General features: G+C 47.7%; 1 protein-coding gene across 1 annotated transcript in view; it reads right to left on the reverse strand.

Annotated features, from left to right (window-relative positions):
• ATP9B (ATPase phospholipid transporting 9B (putative)) overlaps window positions 1-19,073 on the reverse strand; it is a 184,946-nt gene that overhangs the window by 151,269 nt on the left and 14,604 nt on the right. The window contains exons 3-4 of the mRNA XM_029922755.1: window positions 18,970-19,073; window positions 4-145 (exon numbers count right to left, since the gene is read on the reverse strand). Of these exons, the coding sequence (XP_029778615.1) occupies window positions 4-145; window positions 18,970-19,073 (246 nt within the window). The remainder of the gene's footprint in view (window positions 1-3; window positions 146-18,969) is intronic.

The following is a 19,073-nucleotide window of genomic DNA, read 5'->3' on the forward strand; positions in this document are numbered from 1 at the left end:
CACGAACCGCCGCAGGCCGCCTCCGCCCCGCGCCGCCCGCGCCCGCGGCAGCGTGTGGTAGTCGCTCTCGCCGTCCTCAAAGCCTTCTTCCGACATCATCAGCGGCATCTCGTCCAGATGGGCAGACTCGTCCTCCAGCTGGTACCTGGCGAAAGGGGAGAGCACAGGGCTGAGACAGGCCACGCGGACTTCTGCCACGGGAAGGGGATTATTCAGGGCAAGAGCTGGTCCAATCTTACTGATCACACCATTTTTTTCTGAAACTAAGCCGTCTGTCGTGGAGGCAAACCGTTATAGATAACGGATGCTGCTTTCCTTTGCAAAAATCTCACCTGGCCAGGGTAAGCAAAAAAGAAAGAGGCTGCCGAAGCAAGCCGCCGTGACCGCGCCGTGAGGGGAGCCCCCGTGGCCGTCCGCGCGAACCGTCAGCTCAGCACGATCACCCACTCGCAGAGTTTAACTCAGGAATATAAACAAGTTAATCGTCTAAAACACTACTATTAGCAAAAAAAAAAAAAAAAAAACAACCCGTATACGTCCGGGTCACATCTCAATACTCTTTACAGACCGAGGAGATGTAAAATCTGGCCAACTTTACACTCAGCAGTCAAAGTTGTGGAAGTGACTTTTGACCTCCGTAGGCGTCTCATGGTCAAAGGCAGAACCCGGCCCCTGGTTTGTTGTCAGATCTCACGCCCACAGCAAGAATACCATGTCCTACTTGTACTTATTCTGTCTCTCCTGTTCCCTTTCCTAAAACTTTCTGTTCAATTAAATAATTTCCTCCACAACCAGCATCCCTTTTGGAGTCCAGTAATCCAATTCCAAAAATAGGCAGCCTACTACCAAATGTCAATTTTATCTTTCCTAAATCATGGACACATTTATCTTCAACAAATAAAAGCTTACTTTCAAAACTAACAATTTGTCAGAAAATATAATGGGGAGTCAACAAATGTGTTTTAAATAAATTTAAATAAATTTAAAATTTATTTAATTTTAAATCAAGACTTCGTGGTAGGCATTACCCCAATTTTAAAAATCAGAGAGCAGATTTCTGTGCTCCTATGAGGTAACGGCAGGTGCTGAGACTGAAAAAGCACATTGACTTCACAGAAGACAAATAAAACCGACCAAAACTCCTAACTGTGGCTTAAACGAGGGCCAGACAACACCACAATCCACTTACAGACAACAGCAAACCTGAAACAGGATGAAGTCAAAATCAGACAAAACGTTATCATGACCAAACTACTCACAGCAAAGGCAAAGGAAAAATTCTTAGAAGCAGCCAGAGAAGAAGGACTCATTACACACAGAGGAATGTCAGCGCCAACACCCACGAACGTCTCATGGAGACGGAGGACAGGACTCCACGATTAAGTGCCGAAACAGAAGCAGGATCAACCCAGAATTCTATCTCCAGCAAAAAGATCCTCCAGGAACAAAGGCAACAAAAACGTCCTCAGATGAAGGATAAAACTCAGAGGAAATGTCACCATCTGACCTACTACAAAAGAATACGAAAGAAAGTTTCAAGGTGAAGAAAAACAATACTAACAGAAAACTTACAATTTTGGGAATGAAAAGCAACACAAAATTCTTTAAATCATGTATGATGGTTGGAAATAAGTTATAACATCACCCGGTGAAGTTGTCAGCACAGCAGATGTGAACAGACATGACAAGCCAGAGTGTGAGGAGTGGGCGGGTCCACAGGCGGCATCAAGCGCACAGCACTGACAGCGAGAAGCTAGCGCGACTTCTCAGCAGAGGCATCGTTAGCCTCTGGGGCCCCGACCCCTGCCGACGGGGCTGTCCTGTGCGCTGTGGGACGTTCAACAGCTTCATGGCCTCCACGGACCTGATACCGGGGGGGCACTCCCCCAGCCCCAACAATATAAAGCTCTCCAGAAGTTGCCAAATTTGCCAAATTTCTGTCTGGAAGACAAAAATCACTATCAACAAAATAATAAGGAAACATTTTACATATAAAGGCTTATAATGTTAAATTAAAAGGAAAAGGAAAAGGATATGATGCAAGCCCTCTTTCAAAGGAAGGAAAGTAGTACGTGTGCCATAAGACAAAGAATACATCAAAAAACTGAAATGGAAGAGCCGCCCCGCGTAAGGAAGGACATCACACAACGACAAAAGATCGAATCCCCAATTGGCCCCAGCAATCCTGTGTGCACGAACTTCCCGCCAGCTGCAAAGTGCACCAAGTACAAAGGACATAAGCCAAAGGAGGGACAGACAATCCTCAGGACTGCCTGAAGGCTTCCAGACTCATCTCTCAGACACGGGTGCGGGACAGAAGAAACGTCAGGTCAGGAAGGACACAGCCACGGCCAACACGCCAGTGGGCTTGCCCTGACTGACACAGCAGAACGCACTCATCGACTGCTCAAGGGGCACTCACGCCCACGGACCGCATCCTGGGCCCCAACACGAACTAATACACCTAAGGGAACTGAAATCAGACCAAGTACGCTCTCTCACCATCAAGAAATTTCTTTTAAAAATCAAGCAATATCTGGGAAACCCACACATACTTGGGGGGTAAAACACAAAACAGTCCATGGTGCTGGAGAAGCATCACAAATTCCTCACAGCCGGAACGGAAACTTAGGAACTGCAAAAAGTTCCAGAGACCTCCACCCTACTGCGCCCCCCTACTCAGAACGGCTCCCCAGCGGGCAACCGGCCCCCCGCCTGCCGACGTGCCGCAAGGCGGAGCAGACCCGCACCCCGTGCGCAGTCTCCAGAGCGCTGCTCCTCCAGGTGCCGCTGCCACACCGCCAGCGTCACCGGGAACGCATCAGGAACAGAAGCTCCCAGCCCCACCGGAGTCACGGGGACCTCGTGCGAGCGGCCTACGGCCGGCGTCAGGAGCGCTCGCCCTCTGCCGTCTGAGCAGCAGCTGGGCCGATCCTCACGTGTCGGGAAGTACACAGAATCAAGAGCACTGCCCGGCCCCGGCAAGTACCAATCCAGACACGGCCGCGCCACCACCACCACCCTGGACTCCTCAAAAACACCACGTCCTGAAGAGAAAGAAAACCAGAGAGAAGATTTCTCCTAATTAAGGGAAATTTAAAAGATGTAACCAAATGATATAAACCTTGATTAGAACCTTGATTGAAAAAAAGCCTACACAAGACATTACTGGGAATGTTCTAGAAGTGCATGGTGGTGACGGCTGTACAACCCTGTGGGGTATACCAAATGCCACTGAATTCTGCACTTTAAAACGGTGAAAGACACGTTGGGTGTTGTACCACAGTTTGGAAGAAAAGAAATTACTGAGATGACAGGAGGCACTTGAAATGAGCTGCAGATGCCATGTTAGGAGTTTCTGTCAATTTTCTTGCTGTGACAATAGTGCTGTGGCTTTAGAATCCAGCCTCCCACGGGGAGGCCCCTGCTAACAGTCCTACCTGAAGAGCGCTGAGGAACGGTCAGTGTAGACAGAAAGCCAACGAGTCATAATGTTCACTGCTGTTCAACCTATGGAAAAGGTTTCTGTAGGTTTGAAATACCTCATAATGAGCACCTGGGGAAAATGTATTCAAAAATATTTAAGAGCCAACCTGACATCTGTGCTGTTTCTGTAGTTTCTTGAATCCAGGTTTCGCCATCTTTTTCCTGCCATTATGTGCAAGACCTGTCGTGCCCTGGCCACTGTCCTCTGTACCGCCATTGCTATCCTCCTTCTCTAGATCGCCTGGGACTCTCCCGCGTTTTGGAAATCAGGCCTTCACAATGACAGGAGGAGCGCTGCTCCACACAGTTAGGGACACCCAGCAACACTGCAGCTCCACCCTGTTCTAAATGCTGTTACAACACGTGCCTGCAGCGTGGGACAGGCTTCACGTGTGCAAAATGAGCTCTTTCTGGCAGTGCTTCAGGCAACCGTGGGTATGTGGACGTTCACACACGCGTGTGCGCGCGTAGGCGCACACGGGCAGGCATGCAGGGACGGTGCCAGCAAGTACTGCGCTTACCAGGAGCCTGTACAAAGGTCAGGAGGCAGTATTCCAGAAGCCTCTACCTTCATGAAACTTTATTCTTCAAACAGGTGCCCAGCTGTCAAGAGTCCAAACAGAAGTGGACTTCGATGACGGAAAAAATGTTCCTGGACAATAAGGCCAATGCTAACCTGCAAACTAAGCTTCTTTTACCATCTTTTTAACATTTGGTAACTAAAAATAATCCAGCAAGTGGACTGATTTATTTACTCCCTACAGACAGAGAAGACAGGACTTCCCACTAAATAATGTTTCAGGAATATAGCTGTGCACAGAACTCCCTCCCCATTTTTACATGAATTCTTTCAGATTCCTTGAACTATAATTGTCCTTTATTATAAAGTCATAAGCGCTAAAAGACTTGAAACGTAATTGTCGAGTGCAATTTACACTCCTGCCACTGTGCGTGCCAGAACAGCACCAAACACGCTGGAAGCAAGTGCACGGCAGCCTCATCGGATGGGGGCTGAGCACATGGAACCCTTTACTTAGGGGCAGAAAATGACATCCTGTCCCTGGCAGCGGTTCACGTGTGCTATCCCACAGGGACCCCACGACTTCTTACAAATGATGGCTAGGGCGGACCCCATCCTGTGCAGAAAGCTAAGTTTAGCTGGGCACATCTTGGGTGTACCCATGCTGGGCACTGCCCGTGGCCCCGCTCAGCGGCCCCGGGGCTTTAGCCTCCTCCTCGCGGGGCGCGCGGCCGCCCCCTCACGGGAAGTGTGGGGGCCTGCGAAGCACAGCCCTGGAGCACAGGGCGGTGTCCCCGGTGTCCCGCACCCGGAGGCGTGGCAGCCCACGCTGTGACTCTCCCGGCGGGGACCCACCCTCGGCGCCCGACACACGTGGAGACCGCCTGCCCTCACCAGGCGCCGCAGAACAGTGAAGACGACTGCGTAGACGATGAGCGGACCCTTAGCCAACACCACCCAACGAGACATTTCCCTTCCTCCCACGAATACAAACCACGGGAGGTCAGAGAATCCTGGAGAACAGGAGAACACCAGGCTGAGTGCCTGGGGAAGATCACCCCCCAAATCACAGCGGGGACCCGAACAAATGCTCGGACACACTCTGCACTGTGTGCTGAGCACCAACACGCGCCCCTACCGAGACCGCGATGGTCGTGACAGACGCAGCCTCTAACTCACAGGGCCACGACAGCAGTGGCAGCCGACGGGCCGTCCCCTGGCCCCGGAAGGGTGACTGAGCCCGGGGCTGCACGGCCTGGCTCCCGGCGGAGGGGCAGGTGCATGCGGCATGAGCGCCGCACCCCGGAGGGTCGGACCACAACTGCCGTGACGATCCTGGCACTGGAGTCGGACAGTGAGGGCAGCCTCCTTCCAGGCACCTACAGCTGCTGCTCCTGCAAGAGCTGCGGGCGGTCTACACCTCTGCAGCGTGGAACAGCCAAAGTACCCGGCTCCGGAAACAGAAGACACAGATATACACACGTAAAAGGGTAAAAAAGTTGCCTAAAAAATGGAAGATTAAATACATGATCTACTTTCAATACCAAACACTTTTTAACCCTACAGAATATAGAAAACAAGAGATACTAACAAAACGTAGGAAGCTAGAAAGCACACAGATGGGTGGTGAATAAGCTGATCCAAGAAAACAGGCGCCTACACCCAGCGTGAGGAGACGGAGAACACAGCACTTGGAACCTCAGGGCCCTGAGGGGCTGGGCTGACGTCCCTGGGACCTCTGAAGTGGGTCTGAGGGGAGGTAACAGTAGTAAGTGATCGGAGAAACACCTGGATCCTCAGATCAACCCTCAAGGGACACCTATCCTCTGGGGAGGGAGGTCAGAGAGCAAGCCGAGGGGAGGCTGTGCTGAAAGCAGAAGAGTGAGTGAAGGAGAGTGAGGGGCGAGCCCGGCCGCCCTCCCGCCCTGCTGCCCAGGTAGGAATGTGAGGTGGAGAGGAGGAACCGGCACTCACTGAACCTGTGCGGCGTCAGTCTAAGCACCTCCCATATATTCACCTGATTCCTAGTTTTAGACAAATACTACCAGAAATCTTTACTATAGAAAAGAAATATAACTCGAACATCCAAGACAAATGTGGTCTACCCACAGTATGTGGTATTATTATTCAGCCGCAGAAAAAGGACATCGTGACGCATGACGCAACACGAAACCTCACAACACTGTGCTTGGTGAGCAGAGCCACACCCGAAAGACCAGCCTGGAAGGACTCCGGTCCCAGGAGGATGGAGGATTGAACAATCAACTTCACAGACACAGGCACAGGGGGCCCCTGTAGGGCTGGGGGCAGGAGCGGGGGACAGGGAGTTCATGTTCAAGGGCTGCAGAGCTTCAGTTTGGGGGGGAGAGGGTGACTGGCTCCTTTCAAAGGGAGGGACGCTGGATGACAACCAAGGAAGTGTGGGGACCACAGGAGACAGGGGCACGCAAGGAGCCAGCACGGGCCTTGGATGACCCAGAAGGGGCTGCAGAGCCTCAACGGCCCCGGCCTGGAGGGGGCGAGCCCAGGGCAGGACTGCGGGCCTGGCAAGCCAAGGGGAAGGACCTGCACTCTAATGCTCACTGGAAGATTTTAAACCTAGGAGTGCATTTTGTTTTCAGAAAGAACTTTTGAAACGTGCACATTCAAACAACTGAAAAAAACAATTCTTAACACAGCATTCCCAACAGCCACGGTAACCAGACACTGGACGGCTGGTCAGAGTGGGAACCTGTCTGGAGAGCTACTTGTGAAAACGGATCGAAAGCCTTTTTTCTTGTGATGTGACCAAAGGTTCTAATGATCCCATGAAAAACATACAGATTCAGAAACATCACACATGAACCCACGATTTACCTGCAAAGATGTACACCGCAGCAGCGCGGAGATTTGGGCTGGCTGACCCCCCGGAAGGCCGCCCGCGGGACGTCCAGGCCGAGGTGGGAGAGGCGCCCCCGCCGCCGCCCCCGGTCCCGCAAGCCCCACCAGGCAGCAGGCCCAGGACACCCCACACAGGAGACCGATCACTGGAGAGGCTCAGACAGAAGCCCGGGTCACCTGCAGACAGCAGGCCTCAAACAGAGCCCATCGGTTTCCTCTGAAAAATTCCGTTGTTTCTTATTCTCTGCAGAAGATCCCTCCTTTTAAAACAGTCGACTAGAAAATGAATATTTATACATAATGCAATTAAAATTCAAAACGCCGCTTAAGTATATTATAATATAGTATACAAAATGAGATTTTTCGTCTTCTTCATTAGGTTCTTTCAACGACTGTGTTGCATTTTGCCGAAAGTCACAATCTTATCAAGTTTAATGCTAGAAAAGTGGTACAATGAGTCTGAAAGATAATGAATAGAAGCAACATCATGTTTAGTAACCTCCACTTCAGAAATGGAGCCTCTGAACTGGCAAGCAATTTATTCCATTTCCAAAGCAATTTTCCTATTGTATTGAAAATTTTACCTCAGTATTTAAAAACAATAAGATGATGAATAATGGATTTTTCCAGAGACAGGATAAGCAGAAAATCTTAAGTGTCTTTGTTGCCTAGTGTCATACACACTTAATTGGTTTGTCACTCAAGAAAAATCAACGTTTCCAGCAATTAAGTATAATTCTGGAAACATATTTTTAAAACGAGTAAAAACAATGTGAACAAAGACGACAGAACAGACGATACCAAACCCAGGAGTACTGCCACACTACGAAATGAAGACAGCTATCTGAGCTGCTGCCAAAGGTTTACAAAAATCAGGAACTTTCAACAAAACACTCAAGTGCTGGATGGCGCATAATTTACATGTATCTAAGTAAGAGTAAAAAGTAGGTCAATACAATAACTAGCTGAAACTCACATTAAGTCTCTAACAGCCTCATTGTTTCCGTTTTGATGGGAAACATTTCTGAGAAGCCAACCGCTAGTAAAGGGGGAAACCATTTAAAATATGCCTGATGCTTAAACCTTCTTGGAGAAAAATAAACACTGCCCCCTTTGACTGCATGATAATAAAGTATGAAAAACAAAGCAACAAGGTGCTACAAAGAAATGTGTACATTTCCTTCATCAAATACAAAGTCTAAGTTCAAACGTGTCGCTGATGAGTCATTAATGAGCAGCAGAAGTGTATGACCTGCTGAGGACCACACTTCCCTTCCTACAGGAGCAGAAGAGACAAACAAGGGAATAGTTTAACAACAAAACAAAGGGAAGATCAGGGTCTGAGCAGCAAGCCACGGCCTCAGGGACAGAACAAGCAGGAAGGACGAGGGCCTGTGGGTCCCTCAAGCCAAGAGATGCCTGTCCCAGGAACTACAGGCGCGCTCACCTCAGAGCCACTGACCCTCTTCCACGGAGTTCTGTGGGAAACCGGAACGCCAACTTCTTGACGTAAGAAATCACACCAACATGATACATAAATTGAAACAAGTTTCCAAATTAGAGTTAACGGTACAATACCCAATATTACACAAATGCCAATCTAGAAATTTAAGAGAAGTGGGCCAGTTGGCTCAGGACACTGTGATGTTCACAATCATCAACTCTATCTTCACGCTAATACTGTCAACTGCAGAAAACTTAAGCGAGGTTATTTCTGTCCTGGTAGGTGTAAAGAACTTCATAAACTTGAGGAACTACAGATCCTTAAGAATATGTATCTGTGTGATCCAGAGGCCTGGGGGCTTTGATAAATGCTACCTTAAGAATCGTTCTGGGGGCGCCCGGGCGGCTCCGTCAGTTGAGCACCAACTCCGGCTCAGGTCACGATCTCTCAGTTCGTGAGTTCGAGCCCCGGGTCGGGCTCTGTGCGGACAGCTCGGAGCCTGGAGCTGCTTCGGATCCTGTGTCTCCCTCTCTCTCTGCCCCTCCCCCACTCATGCTCTGTCTCTCTCTCGCGCTCTCAAAAATAAACATTTTTGTTTTTTAAATAAACATTTAAAAAAAGGTTTTAAGAATTATTCTGGACTCCACAAAACCTTCCCACCCTGACGGCCATCAAGGTACTTTTAGATCATCGGCACAGCTGTAAAATTTCTAAGATTCAGAGAAAATTGTGCATAGACACCCAGAATGAGAAAACTAGCATTAAAAAAAATTTGTGTTGCCTCTATCAAGAAACATGCTAATATTTTAGAGATAATCAGACAATAGCCATCTGTTCTCAGCATGAGTCTCTTTTCAAACACTAAAGTTTAACTATTATAATACTGCAAATGACTCTAGGCAGGGCCAAAAGCCACACTGCAAAGAGAAGCAAGGAAAAGGTACTAAAAGACATGGGTAAACAAAATAATGTCCAATGTTATTCACTCTTCATTCAACTGTAAAGCTGAATGACACAGGTACCATTTAAAAGACAGAAATAAAAATATCAAAGTAACAAATGTAAACGTTACCTTACTTTTCCTTAACTATACATAATGCAAGAAGGAATAGATGCTTCACGTTAGTTTACAGAAAACGATGTTAACAAGTAATTGCGTTCCTAGTGAACCGCTAAATACTACATGTAGGGCTCAGCGTTTCACTCACCTACTAACACACTAAAACAACGAAACAGAACAAAAACACCCAGGACCATCCTCACATATCTTCAACCACACTCAAAATACACCTAATCTGTCCCCTAGAAATTTCATAAAATATAAACCTAATGATGAAAAATTGTATACAATTTTAACGATTTACTGTCACTATATTTTAAGTATACTGTGTCCTAAACTGGTCTGATTATAATGAAATAAAAGTTATTTCACTCCAAAGAAAACCTGAGAATCTTTAAAATACTTGAGTACAATTCCTTATACATTGTGAGCACAAAATGACACTTTTATACAGTCAGGGACACAGGCTTTTAAAGCTCACGAGCAAGAAAAGCCCGAATCAAAGCTGTTTGTCTAACAACTAATTAGCTTTCTATTGCCAGTGTTGACGGAAAAGACCTCATAATATTCACTTCTGTTCTTGCAAATATAAGACTGCATTTGCACTTTTCATCTTCTAATCTATTTCTTAGACTGTGTTATTTAATCTAAAATTTATATCATTTTTAGGTTGTATAACTTAATCTAAAATTTATATTACAGATTGTAAAATTTAATCTATTTTTAGCTGTATTCTAATACGTAGCACACATATTTCCCAAAACAGAAATACTAGACAAACTTTGAACTATTCACCAATTCTGAAGCATGAAATTAGCGATTCATTACATATTAAGGCAAAAGCACACTTAAAAACGGTTCGTTTTGTTAAATATAGTTTGCTGCAAGAAGAAACTCTACAGCGGGGTGCCTAGCTGGTTCAGTTGGAGCCTGCGACTCTTGATCTGGGGGTCATGAGTGTGAGCCCCAAATCAGATACAGAGACTATGTAATAAATACAGCTTCATAAAAAGAAAAGAAATCCCCAGAGAGGAGGCGGGGGTGTGGCTGCAGGGCGCCAGGCGTCTGAAAGACGTGAGTAAAATGCTCCACCCTGACTGCGGGGAGGGCTGGCTAACCTGTGAATACACTAAAACACTAAATTTTACACTTTTAAGTTTATTTTGAGAGAGGGAGAAAGAGCACACTTGCTCTTGGGGTAGGGACAGAGAGAGCGGGAGAGAGAATCCCAAGCAGACTCTGCACTGTCAGCACAGAGCCCAACACAGGGCTCGAACTCATGAACCTTGAGACCATGAGCTGAGCCAAAACCAAGAGGCAGACACTTAACCGACTGAGCCACCCAGGGGCCCCTCAATTTACACTTCAAGTGGAAGACCTGTGTATGGTATGTGAATTGTATCCAAAAAGCTGTTAATGAATAAAAAAAATAAATCAGAATGACTTTAAAATACAAGGAGGAAAGACAAAAACAGAAACAAAAGGTAAATTACTCCTCCTTTTTGGTTCCAGAGCAGGACTGAGCGGAGCCGCCCCCAATTCCCCAGCAGACACAACAGGGGGTCCCGATGTGCTCCTGCCTCATGTATCCCAGGCTGGGTACAGGAGTCAGCGGCCAGAAAAAACCTCGGGCACAGACCTGAGAGAGCCCCAAGAAAAGCGTGGTCCCTCCTGTCCGTCTCTACCACTGTCACAGCAAATGACAGGACAAGCTGGAACCCAGAGGTAAAGGACCCTCAGGTCACCCTGGAGAAAACCACGGGTGCAATAAACAGGCACTTCTCCCCTCCCCAGACCAAGGGCCATTTGCAGAGCCCAGTGGGTCACCTCGGACCCCATCTCTGCCCAGTGGCGAAGGGGCGCCCGGCTTTCACCCCATCTGGCAGTAACAAGGCAACATGGCCTCATCCCACAGTCCCGCCCTCAGTCCTAGTGTCAGAGGAGGTCTAATAAAACAGAAGATTTAAATAAAGTCCGGAGTCTCATAGCATAATACACAAAACGTCCAGGATACGATCAAAACCCACTCATACTGGGGCGCCTGAGCGGCTTCACCAGTTAGGTGTCTGACCCCGGCCCAGGTCACGATCTCCCGGTTCCTGAGCTCCAGCCCCGCGTCCAGCCCTGTGCTGACAGATCGGACCCTGGAGCTGCTTCCGATTCAGTGTCTCCCGCTCTCTCTGCCCCTGCCGGCTCCTGCTCCGTCTCTCTCTCTCTCTCTTAAAAATAAACAAACAACAACACAAACATACTTGAAGCAAATGAAAACAAACAGGTATTTCAGCAAAGAAAACTAACATGAAGAAGCATCAAATGGCCGTTCTGAAACTAAAAAATGCAGCCACCGAGCTCCACACCCTTCTCCTGGCGGCGCCTCGGGGGCGGGAGGCGGCCTCAGACGGGCGGGCGGGCACCCCTCCCCAGCTCCTGGCGCCCAGAACCCACGGAAGGGGGCGGTGCACGCCAACTTTGTACCCTGAGGAAGCGAAAGGCCACGGAGGCCGCTGCCGGCGTCTCAGGGGGAGAATGGAGGCTCACGGGGTCCGGGTCGGCGGTGGCAAAGACAAGCAAGGCTTCCCCGTGGAGCAGGGCGTCCTGAGTAAGGGGCATCCCTGCTACCAGGCCCGGAGCACTGGAGAAAGCAAGCACAAATGTGTGCGGGTGGCACTGAGGGTGCCCATCTCGGTGTTCTCAACTTGGTCACCGTCCCAAAGGAGAAGGATACTCCTGGACTCACTCACACACTGCGCCTTGTCGCCTGGGGCCCCAAGAGAGCCGGCAGGGTCCCCGAGGAAGATGCTGCCCGCCAGTGTGTCGTGGGAAGGCCCCCACACAGAAGGTAGGACACCGCGAGCAAAGCGCCCGAGACCCAGCGCCTGGCCACGCCACGCGTCCTCCGGCACGACCGGCGGCACACGGCTTTGAAGCAGCCGCGCAGACAGCCACCAGCTCCCGGCCCCGGGAACGGAGGCGGCCAAGGAAAACGCCAGGAGCAGATTCCCAAGGGACAGAGGCTGCCTTCTCCGGGCGCTTCTCCCTCACAGTCCGAGTCCAGTCAAAAAGGAGAGTGTTGTAAGAGGAACAAGGAAGTAAGATCAGACATCAAATTGTATATCTGGTAAAATTACCCTTCATGAACACCCTCAACAGCTAGGGTTCAGGAGCAGAACGGAAAAGACCAAGGAAAAATCGATGAACGTTACGTGAACAGCAGAAACCACCCAACGTAGACAGAAAATGGGACTTCCAACAACTGAGCAGAAAACTGAGAACCATATGACCCAAAAAAAGATCTCAAAAGTTGTGTCCAGAAGAGAATCCAAAGTAGACAAATAGTGGCTGAAAACTTCTAACTTGACAAAAGATAGAAACAGGTAGATCCATTATGCTGTGTGAACTCTAAACAGTAAAAACCCAAAAAAATCTATGCCAAGAACCAAAATAATGAAACTACCAAAAAATAAAGACAAGAAAAAAGCTTGAAAATAGTGAGAAGTGACATATTACCCACAGGAATAAAAAACATGCAAATGACATCAGATCTCTCATCAGAAAGCATGGAGGCCAAAACGCAGCAACATAAAATTTTTTAAGTGCTAAAAAAAAATACAAGAAAAATCCTGTCAGTCCCAAATTGTGTATCTGGTAAAATTACCCTTCATGAATAAAGGAGAAAGAAGACCTCCTAGGACGAAAGAAAATTAAGAGAATTTGGACCCAGCAGACCTACACTACAAGAATAGCAAGGAATTCTTAAAACAGAAATCATAAAATACGAAATTCAGGAATTTCAGAAAATTAGAGCATAAGAGAAATAGCAAAACCATGGGTCAATACAACAGGCATTCTTTCTTTTGATTTTTCTAAATTATGTTTGAGCGATAAAGCAAAAGTCAGAACACTGTGGTGTAATTCTAGTTATATGTAAGGGGAATATTTACATATTTTACATACATAAAACTTATATGTCACTTCATAAAATAATAGCTTTCCCGCAGAGATGAGTAAAGGGATGTAAGGAGGTAAGGATTCTACACCTCACTGACACAGATGAAGAATCAACACCAGGACACTGTGATGAGTCCCGTACGGATAACGGAATACCTAGAACTACCACCAGACAATATCCACACAAAGACGTGCAGTGAACACCACCACAGGTAAATCCAAATAGAGTTCTAAAAAATGTTCAAGTAACCCACAGGAAAACAGGAAAAAGAAAAGACAGAAAACAAAAAGGAAAATGGCAGATATAAGCCCTAACTTATCAATCATCATAGTGAACATAAAGGTTCTAAATATATCAATCCTGAGACAGACATTATCAGAGTGGATAAAAAGTATAATCCAACCATATGCTGACTACAAGAAACTTACCTGAAATATAAATAGGTTGGAAGTAAAAGGATGGAAAATTATATGCCAAGCATTTATCCAAAGAAAGCCTGGGGGCACACGGGCAGCTCAGTCCATTACACGTCTGACTCGGCTTCGGCTCAGGTCACTGTCTCAGGGTTGTGCGTTTGAGCCCCCCGTCGGGCCCTGTGCTGACAGTGCGGAGCTTGCCTGGGATTCTCTCTCTCTGACTCCCCTCCCCTATTCAAGCGAGTGTGGGCGCATGCTCTCTCTTTCTCTCTCTCTCTCAAAATAAACTCTAAAAGAAATTTTGTTAAAAAGGAGGAAGTCTCCGATCAATAAACGAAACTCTCACTTTAAGAAACAAGAATGAGATGAGAAAACCTAAAGCAGTCAAAAGGAAGGAAAAAATAAAACACAAATGAAACAGAAAACTATAGAAAAAATCAGGAAAGTATAAGATGGCTCATCTCCAGCAAGACTGACCGACAAAAAGGAGTGAGCACACACCACCACCGTCTGAATGAAGCCGCCTCGGACGGACAGTGAGAGGCCACGATGCGCAGCTCTATCCACACAAACGTGGGGACTTTCCTGAAATGGACCAATTCTTCAAAGGGCACAATCGCAACTCGCCCAACATGACACCGCGCACGTGAGCAGCCTAGAAACGGAGTCCGTAAACTGAAACACCTAGAAAAGCAATTTGCAGGTCCAGATGGTTTCACTGGAAAATTCTACCAAACATTTAAGGACGTCAACACCAACTCTATACGATGTCTTCCAGAGAGTAGAAGAGAAGGGAACACTTCCCAACCCCTAAGGCCAAGTACCAGGGTGAAATCTGACCGTCACTGCCCTTCCGCTCATGGGAGATCAATCCCGAGATTGCTACGACACGGGCAGGGGCGGCCGGAGCCAGCGGGGCGCTCAATTCTGTCCCGGCTGGGGTGCGGCGCACGAGGCTTCCGAAGAAACGTAATTTTAGGTGTCGACAAAGTCAGGAACATAGCGCAGAAAAATGGAGATTTTCGATGCCAGAAGAAACAGCCAGAAGATTCCGAAGTAACTGCCTCGGGGGTGAGAGGCCGCTGTATGGAGAAAGGGGTCCGCAGAGCAGAGAGCCCTTTAATCTTCTAGGCGTTTTACCGTTTTTAAATGTGCGGTGTGCCCCTGTGGTACATGGTACCCAAGCTTCACAAGGCTCTCCCTGCTTCTCACCAAGTCCACCTACGAACCTGAGAAATAAAGCAAGAGCCAAGCAAAAGGGAGCTCTGTAAGGTGGTAAAAAGGCAGCGGTGGAGGGAAAGAGAGAGGACACGGGCAGGACACCTCCCAGGCGCCCGCCCAAAGAAGGAAGGACACAGGTCTGGCAGCCCAGGAAGGTCGCTCCGCCGCCACCAGCAGCAAGAGATCCGCAGGGCCTGTGGGACCGGCGTCCTTCCCCACGGCGCTAAGACCCACCCGCCCCGTCCCGCCAGGGGCACTGGCGCATCTGGGCGGCCCTGGCTGGAGGAGACCTAGAGGCCTCAACGCCCCTGGGGACACAGGGGCCAGAGACCCCCCCTCTCTCACCAGGAGGACAACCAGGCAGCACCAAATGCAGTCTGACTTCGGCGGCAGCCAGTGTAGGAAGCGTCTCTGCAGGGCCTGGCCCCACCCCCGGGCCACCAGGGGCCGGGGCAGCGGGGACACCAGCAGGGAGGCCCTGGCCACAGCGCTGCGCAGACTCTTCTAACCCGAGGCACCAGAACCGCCAGCAGGCACACTCGGAGCAGGCGCCACCACAGCCACTGCCCAGCCAGCAGGGCCTCCTCTTACAAGGGCTGCGGCGGCCGGGGAAACCTTTCTTCCTCTCGGCGGCAGCGGGAGCCGGGGGCAGAAGAGTCCCAGCTGGACCACATGGAGCGAGGACGCCAGACATCACAGCACAAAATTAAACCATCGTTGGAATCACAGCCACAAACGTAGGACGGGACCTATGGGCTGAATCTACACTGGCTGATCACCTGCTAAAGTAAAAGATACTCCAGGACCCACATTTGCCAAACATCATAAGCAAAATGTCCGGGATAAAATCAAAACCCACCAGTCATAGGGGAATCATAGGGGAACCAGAACGCTCACAATGTGACTTAGAAAAGACCATGCACACCAAACCTTAGGTTAGCTCACGTACTTCAATTATGGGACTTTTTTTTTAATGTTTATGTTTGAGAGAGACAGAGCGTGAATGGGGGAGGGGCAGAGAGAGAGGGAGACAAAGAATCCGAAGCAGCTCCAGGCTCTGCGCTCTCCACACAGAGCCAGACGCAGGGCTCAAACTCATGAACTGTGAGATCTTGACCTGAGTCCAAGGAGGATGCTTAGCCAACTGAGCTACCCAGGCGTCCCTGTGACAATCAGCAAACATGAAAGTACTTCAACAATCAATTACAAACTCTCCTCAAACAAACAGAAATTATAAAACTGAAAAATACAACAGTGAAAATAAAACACTGCTGCATGGGATCAACAGTAGAGTGAAGGTGAGAACGAATCAATAGAATATGCACAATCTGAACACAGAGAAAAGAAACTTGCGGGGGGGCAGCCTAGGGAATTATGTAACACTAACCAATATCCAACATTTGTACCACCTGAGTCCCAGCAGGAGCGAGAGGGGATGGGGACACCAAAGAGTGAGCCCTTGGAAGACTCCTGGCTAGAAGCCGCCTACCTTTGTGAGACAACACCCAGCAGGCTAAGAGTGCTTAGTAAATACCAACCAAGATAAACTCAAGAAAATCCACAAGATACATCACAGTAACACTTGTGAAAACAGAAGACAACTTGAAGGCAGCCAGAGAGGAATGAAACATTAGTCGCAGAGGACACCAATTCGAGTGGCAGAGAACTTCTGCAGAAGTCCCGAAAGCTAGCCAGGACGTGTAACAGGAGTTTTCAAGTGCTAAGAAAAAAACTGTCAACCAGGGATTCTACATCCAATAAATGTACCTGCAGGAGTGAAGCGTTAATAAAAACATTCTAAAAGGAAAGAAGTTTCAAGACTGGCTGTCCTAAGTTTCTCAAATAGAAATGAAGAGGGGAAAAAAGAGAATCCTGGAATCCAGGAAGGAAATGAGACAATAACATGAATAATAACAGAATGACCAAAGACATGGATACATACAATAAACTATCCTTAGGATCATGAGTTTTATAAATTGTATTTGATGATTTAAACAAAAAGTGTAACACCATCTGATATGATACGTACAGTGTGCGGGGAGAAAACGGGTAAAGGGGCAGAAATGCAAGCGCGGTTTACTCCCTTCATCCAACGTAGCGTGGTGATCAGTCACCCTGTGGGCATACCACAGTACCCAACAGAGCAAACACCACGATAACATTCCAAGACCTACGCTCAAAAACACTGTGGAGATATCTAAGAAAAGTTCAAGTAACCTAAAGGAAGGCAAGAAAGGAAACAGAAGAAGAAGGAGAATCAGAAGAAACAGGAAATAGATAATAAAATAGCATCTAACCTCTAAAGTAGCAAAAATTAACTTAAAAGTAAAGGGGTTATAGACACCAATCCAAAGACAGAGCCTGAGCGTACATAACGGAAAACCACGATCCAACAAAGAATTTGAAACTCACTTCAAATTCAACTTAGGCTGAAAGCAACCACCATGCAAACATTAAACCACCATACAGCAGAAGTAAACCTCAGAGCAAAGAAAATCACCAGAGACAAAGACCATTTCACAATAAAAGAAACAATCCACCGGAAGACAAAAGGAGCCTAAATACCTACATACCAAATGACAGAGCCTCAGAAATTGAAGCAATACTGAAATAAGTCAGGCAGAGATGGACAGATACCCTATGTTTTCACTCCTAAGTCTAACAGGAGAAACTTAACAGAGGACCATGGGGAGGGGAAGGGGGAATAAGAGAGAGCAGGAGCGAGGCAAATCATGAGAGACTCTTTTGAATACTGAAAACAAACTGAGGGGGGCACCTGGGTGGCTCAGTCGTTGAGCCTTCAACGTGGGCTCAGGTCATGATCTCACTGTTTCTGGGTTCGAGCCCCAAGAGGGGCTCTCTGCTGGCAGCTCAGAGCCTGGAGCCTGCTTCAGATTCTGTGCCTCCCTCTCTGTCCGCCCCTCCCCCTCTCTGTCTCAAAACTAAATAAAACATTAAAAAATTTTAAAAACAAACTGAGGGCTGAAGGGGGAGAAGGTCATGGAGAGGGGCACTTGTGGGGAAGAGCACTGGGTGTAATGTGAAAACCAACTTGACAATAAACTATAAATAAAAAACAAGTAAATAAATAATAAATAAATAAATAATTTAAAAACTTGAAGCAAAAACACAGATGCAAACCATGATAGAAATCTATTGCGAAACAAGCAGCATACTTCCAAATGATCTTCTAAAACCAACCACTCAATTACTAACGCAATTACTCTTACAAAGAGTATCAGGGAGTAAAAAGAGAAACCGTACAAACACCAAACACCGGCACCTTATAGGGTCTCCTGTAACCCTCGGCCATCCGGTAAGAAAAAACAGTAACCCCCATTTTACATCCCAGGAACTGGGGGTTCAGTTTAAGTAAGATCAAACAGAAATAAGTAAATGAACGGAGACGCAATTCAGCTCTGTAACACTGGAATACACCTTCTTCGACTCTATGTCACAGCCTTCCAAACAGCCCGCAACAAAAACTACTCTAACACCCGAATCCTGAAGGAAATGGATATTGAAATAGTTTTGCCTCTTATGTATTAAAAGTTAACTGCTTCAAAATTCCGCAGGAATAAAATCTCCATTAACTGTAGAGAACAGTATTTCTTTTTATGAATTTCTTTTCCTAATAGCTGTACGATTTATTAAATGCAGTATTCTTCCCTTTAGGTGGGAAATATGAGCTAAAACCAACTAGGGTATGAGACTTCCGTTTTAAAATGAAAGGCGGGTACGTTTTTAATTACCACTAAACTGTGGTCCCCATTAACCAACTCAGCCTTCTGAACTTCCGTTTCCCAATGCATTAAGCAAAAATCCTTGTCAACAAAAATACTTTGTAAACCCATGAGTAAGTAAAAAGTGTAGTCTGCAAATAATCTGACACGTCCACATTTGTAAGAATCAGCACTTGTCCGTGAAGGTCTGTATCTGTAACCCTAAGTGCAAGCTGCAGGGGTCCCGTCCGCAATTTCTACAGTAACGCACCGTGTTCGGATACTAGTGTCAGCGTGACGTCCCGCCCCGCGCCGCGGCGAGCGCAGCAACGGCACGCCGGGCGCCCCGCATCGGGGCGGAGGGCCCGACAGCGC

Source organism: Suricata suricatta, chromosome 14, assembly GCF_006229205.1.
Source record: "Suricata suricatta isolate VVHF042 chromosome 14, meerkat_22Aug2017_6uvM2_HiC, whole genome shotgun sequence".
Taxonomy (NCBI): domain Eukaryota; kingdom Metazoa; phylum Chordata; class Mammalia; order Carnivora; family Herpestidae; genus Suricata; species Suricata suricatta.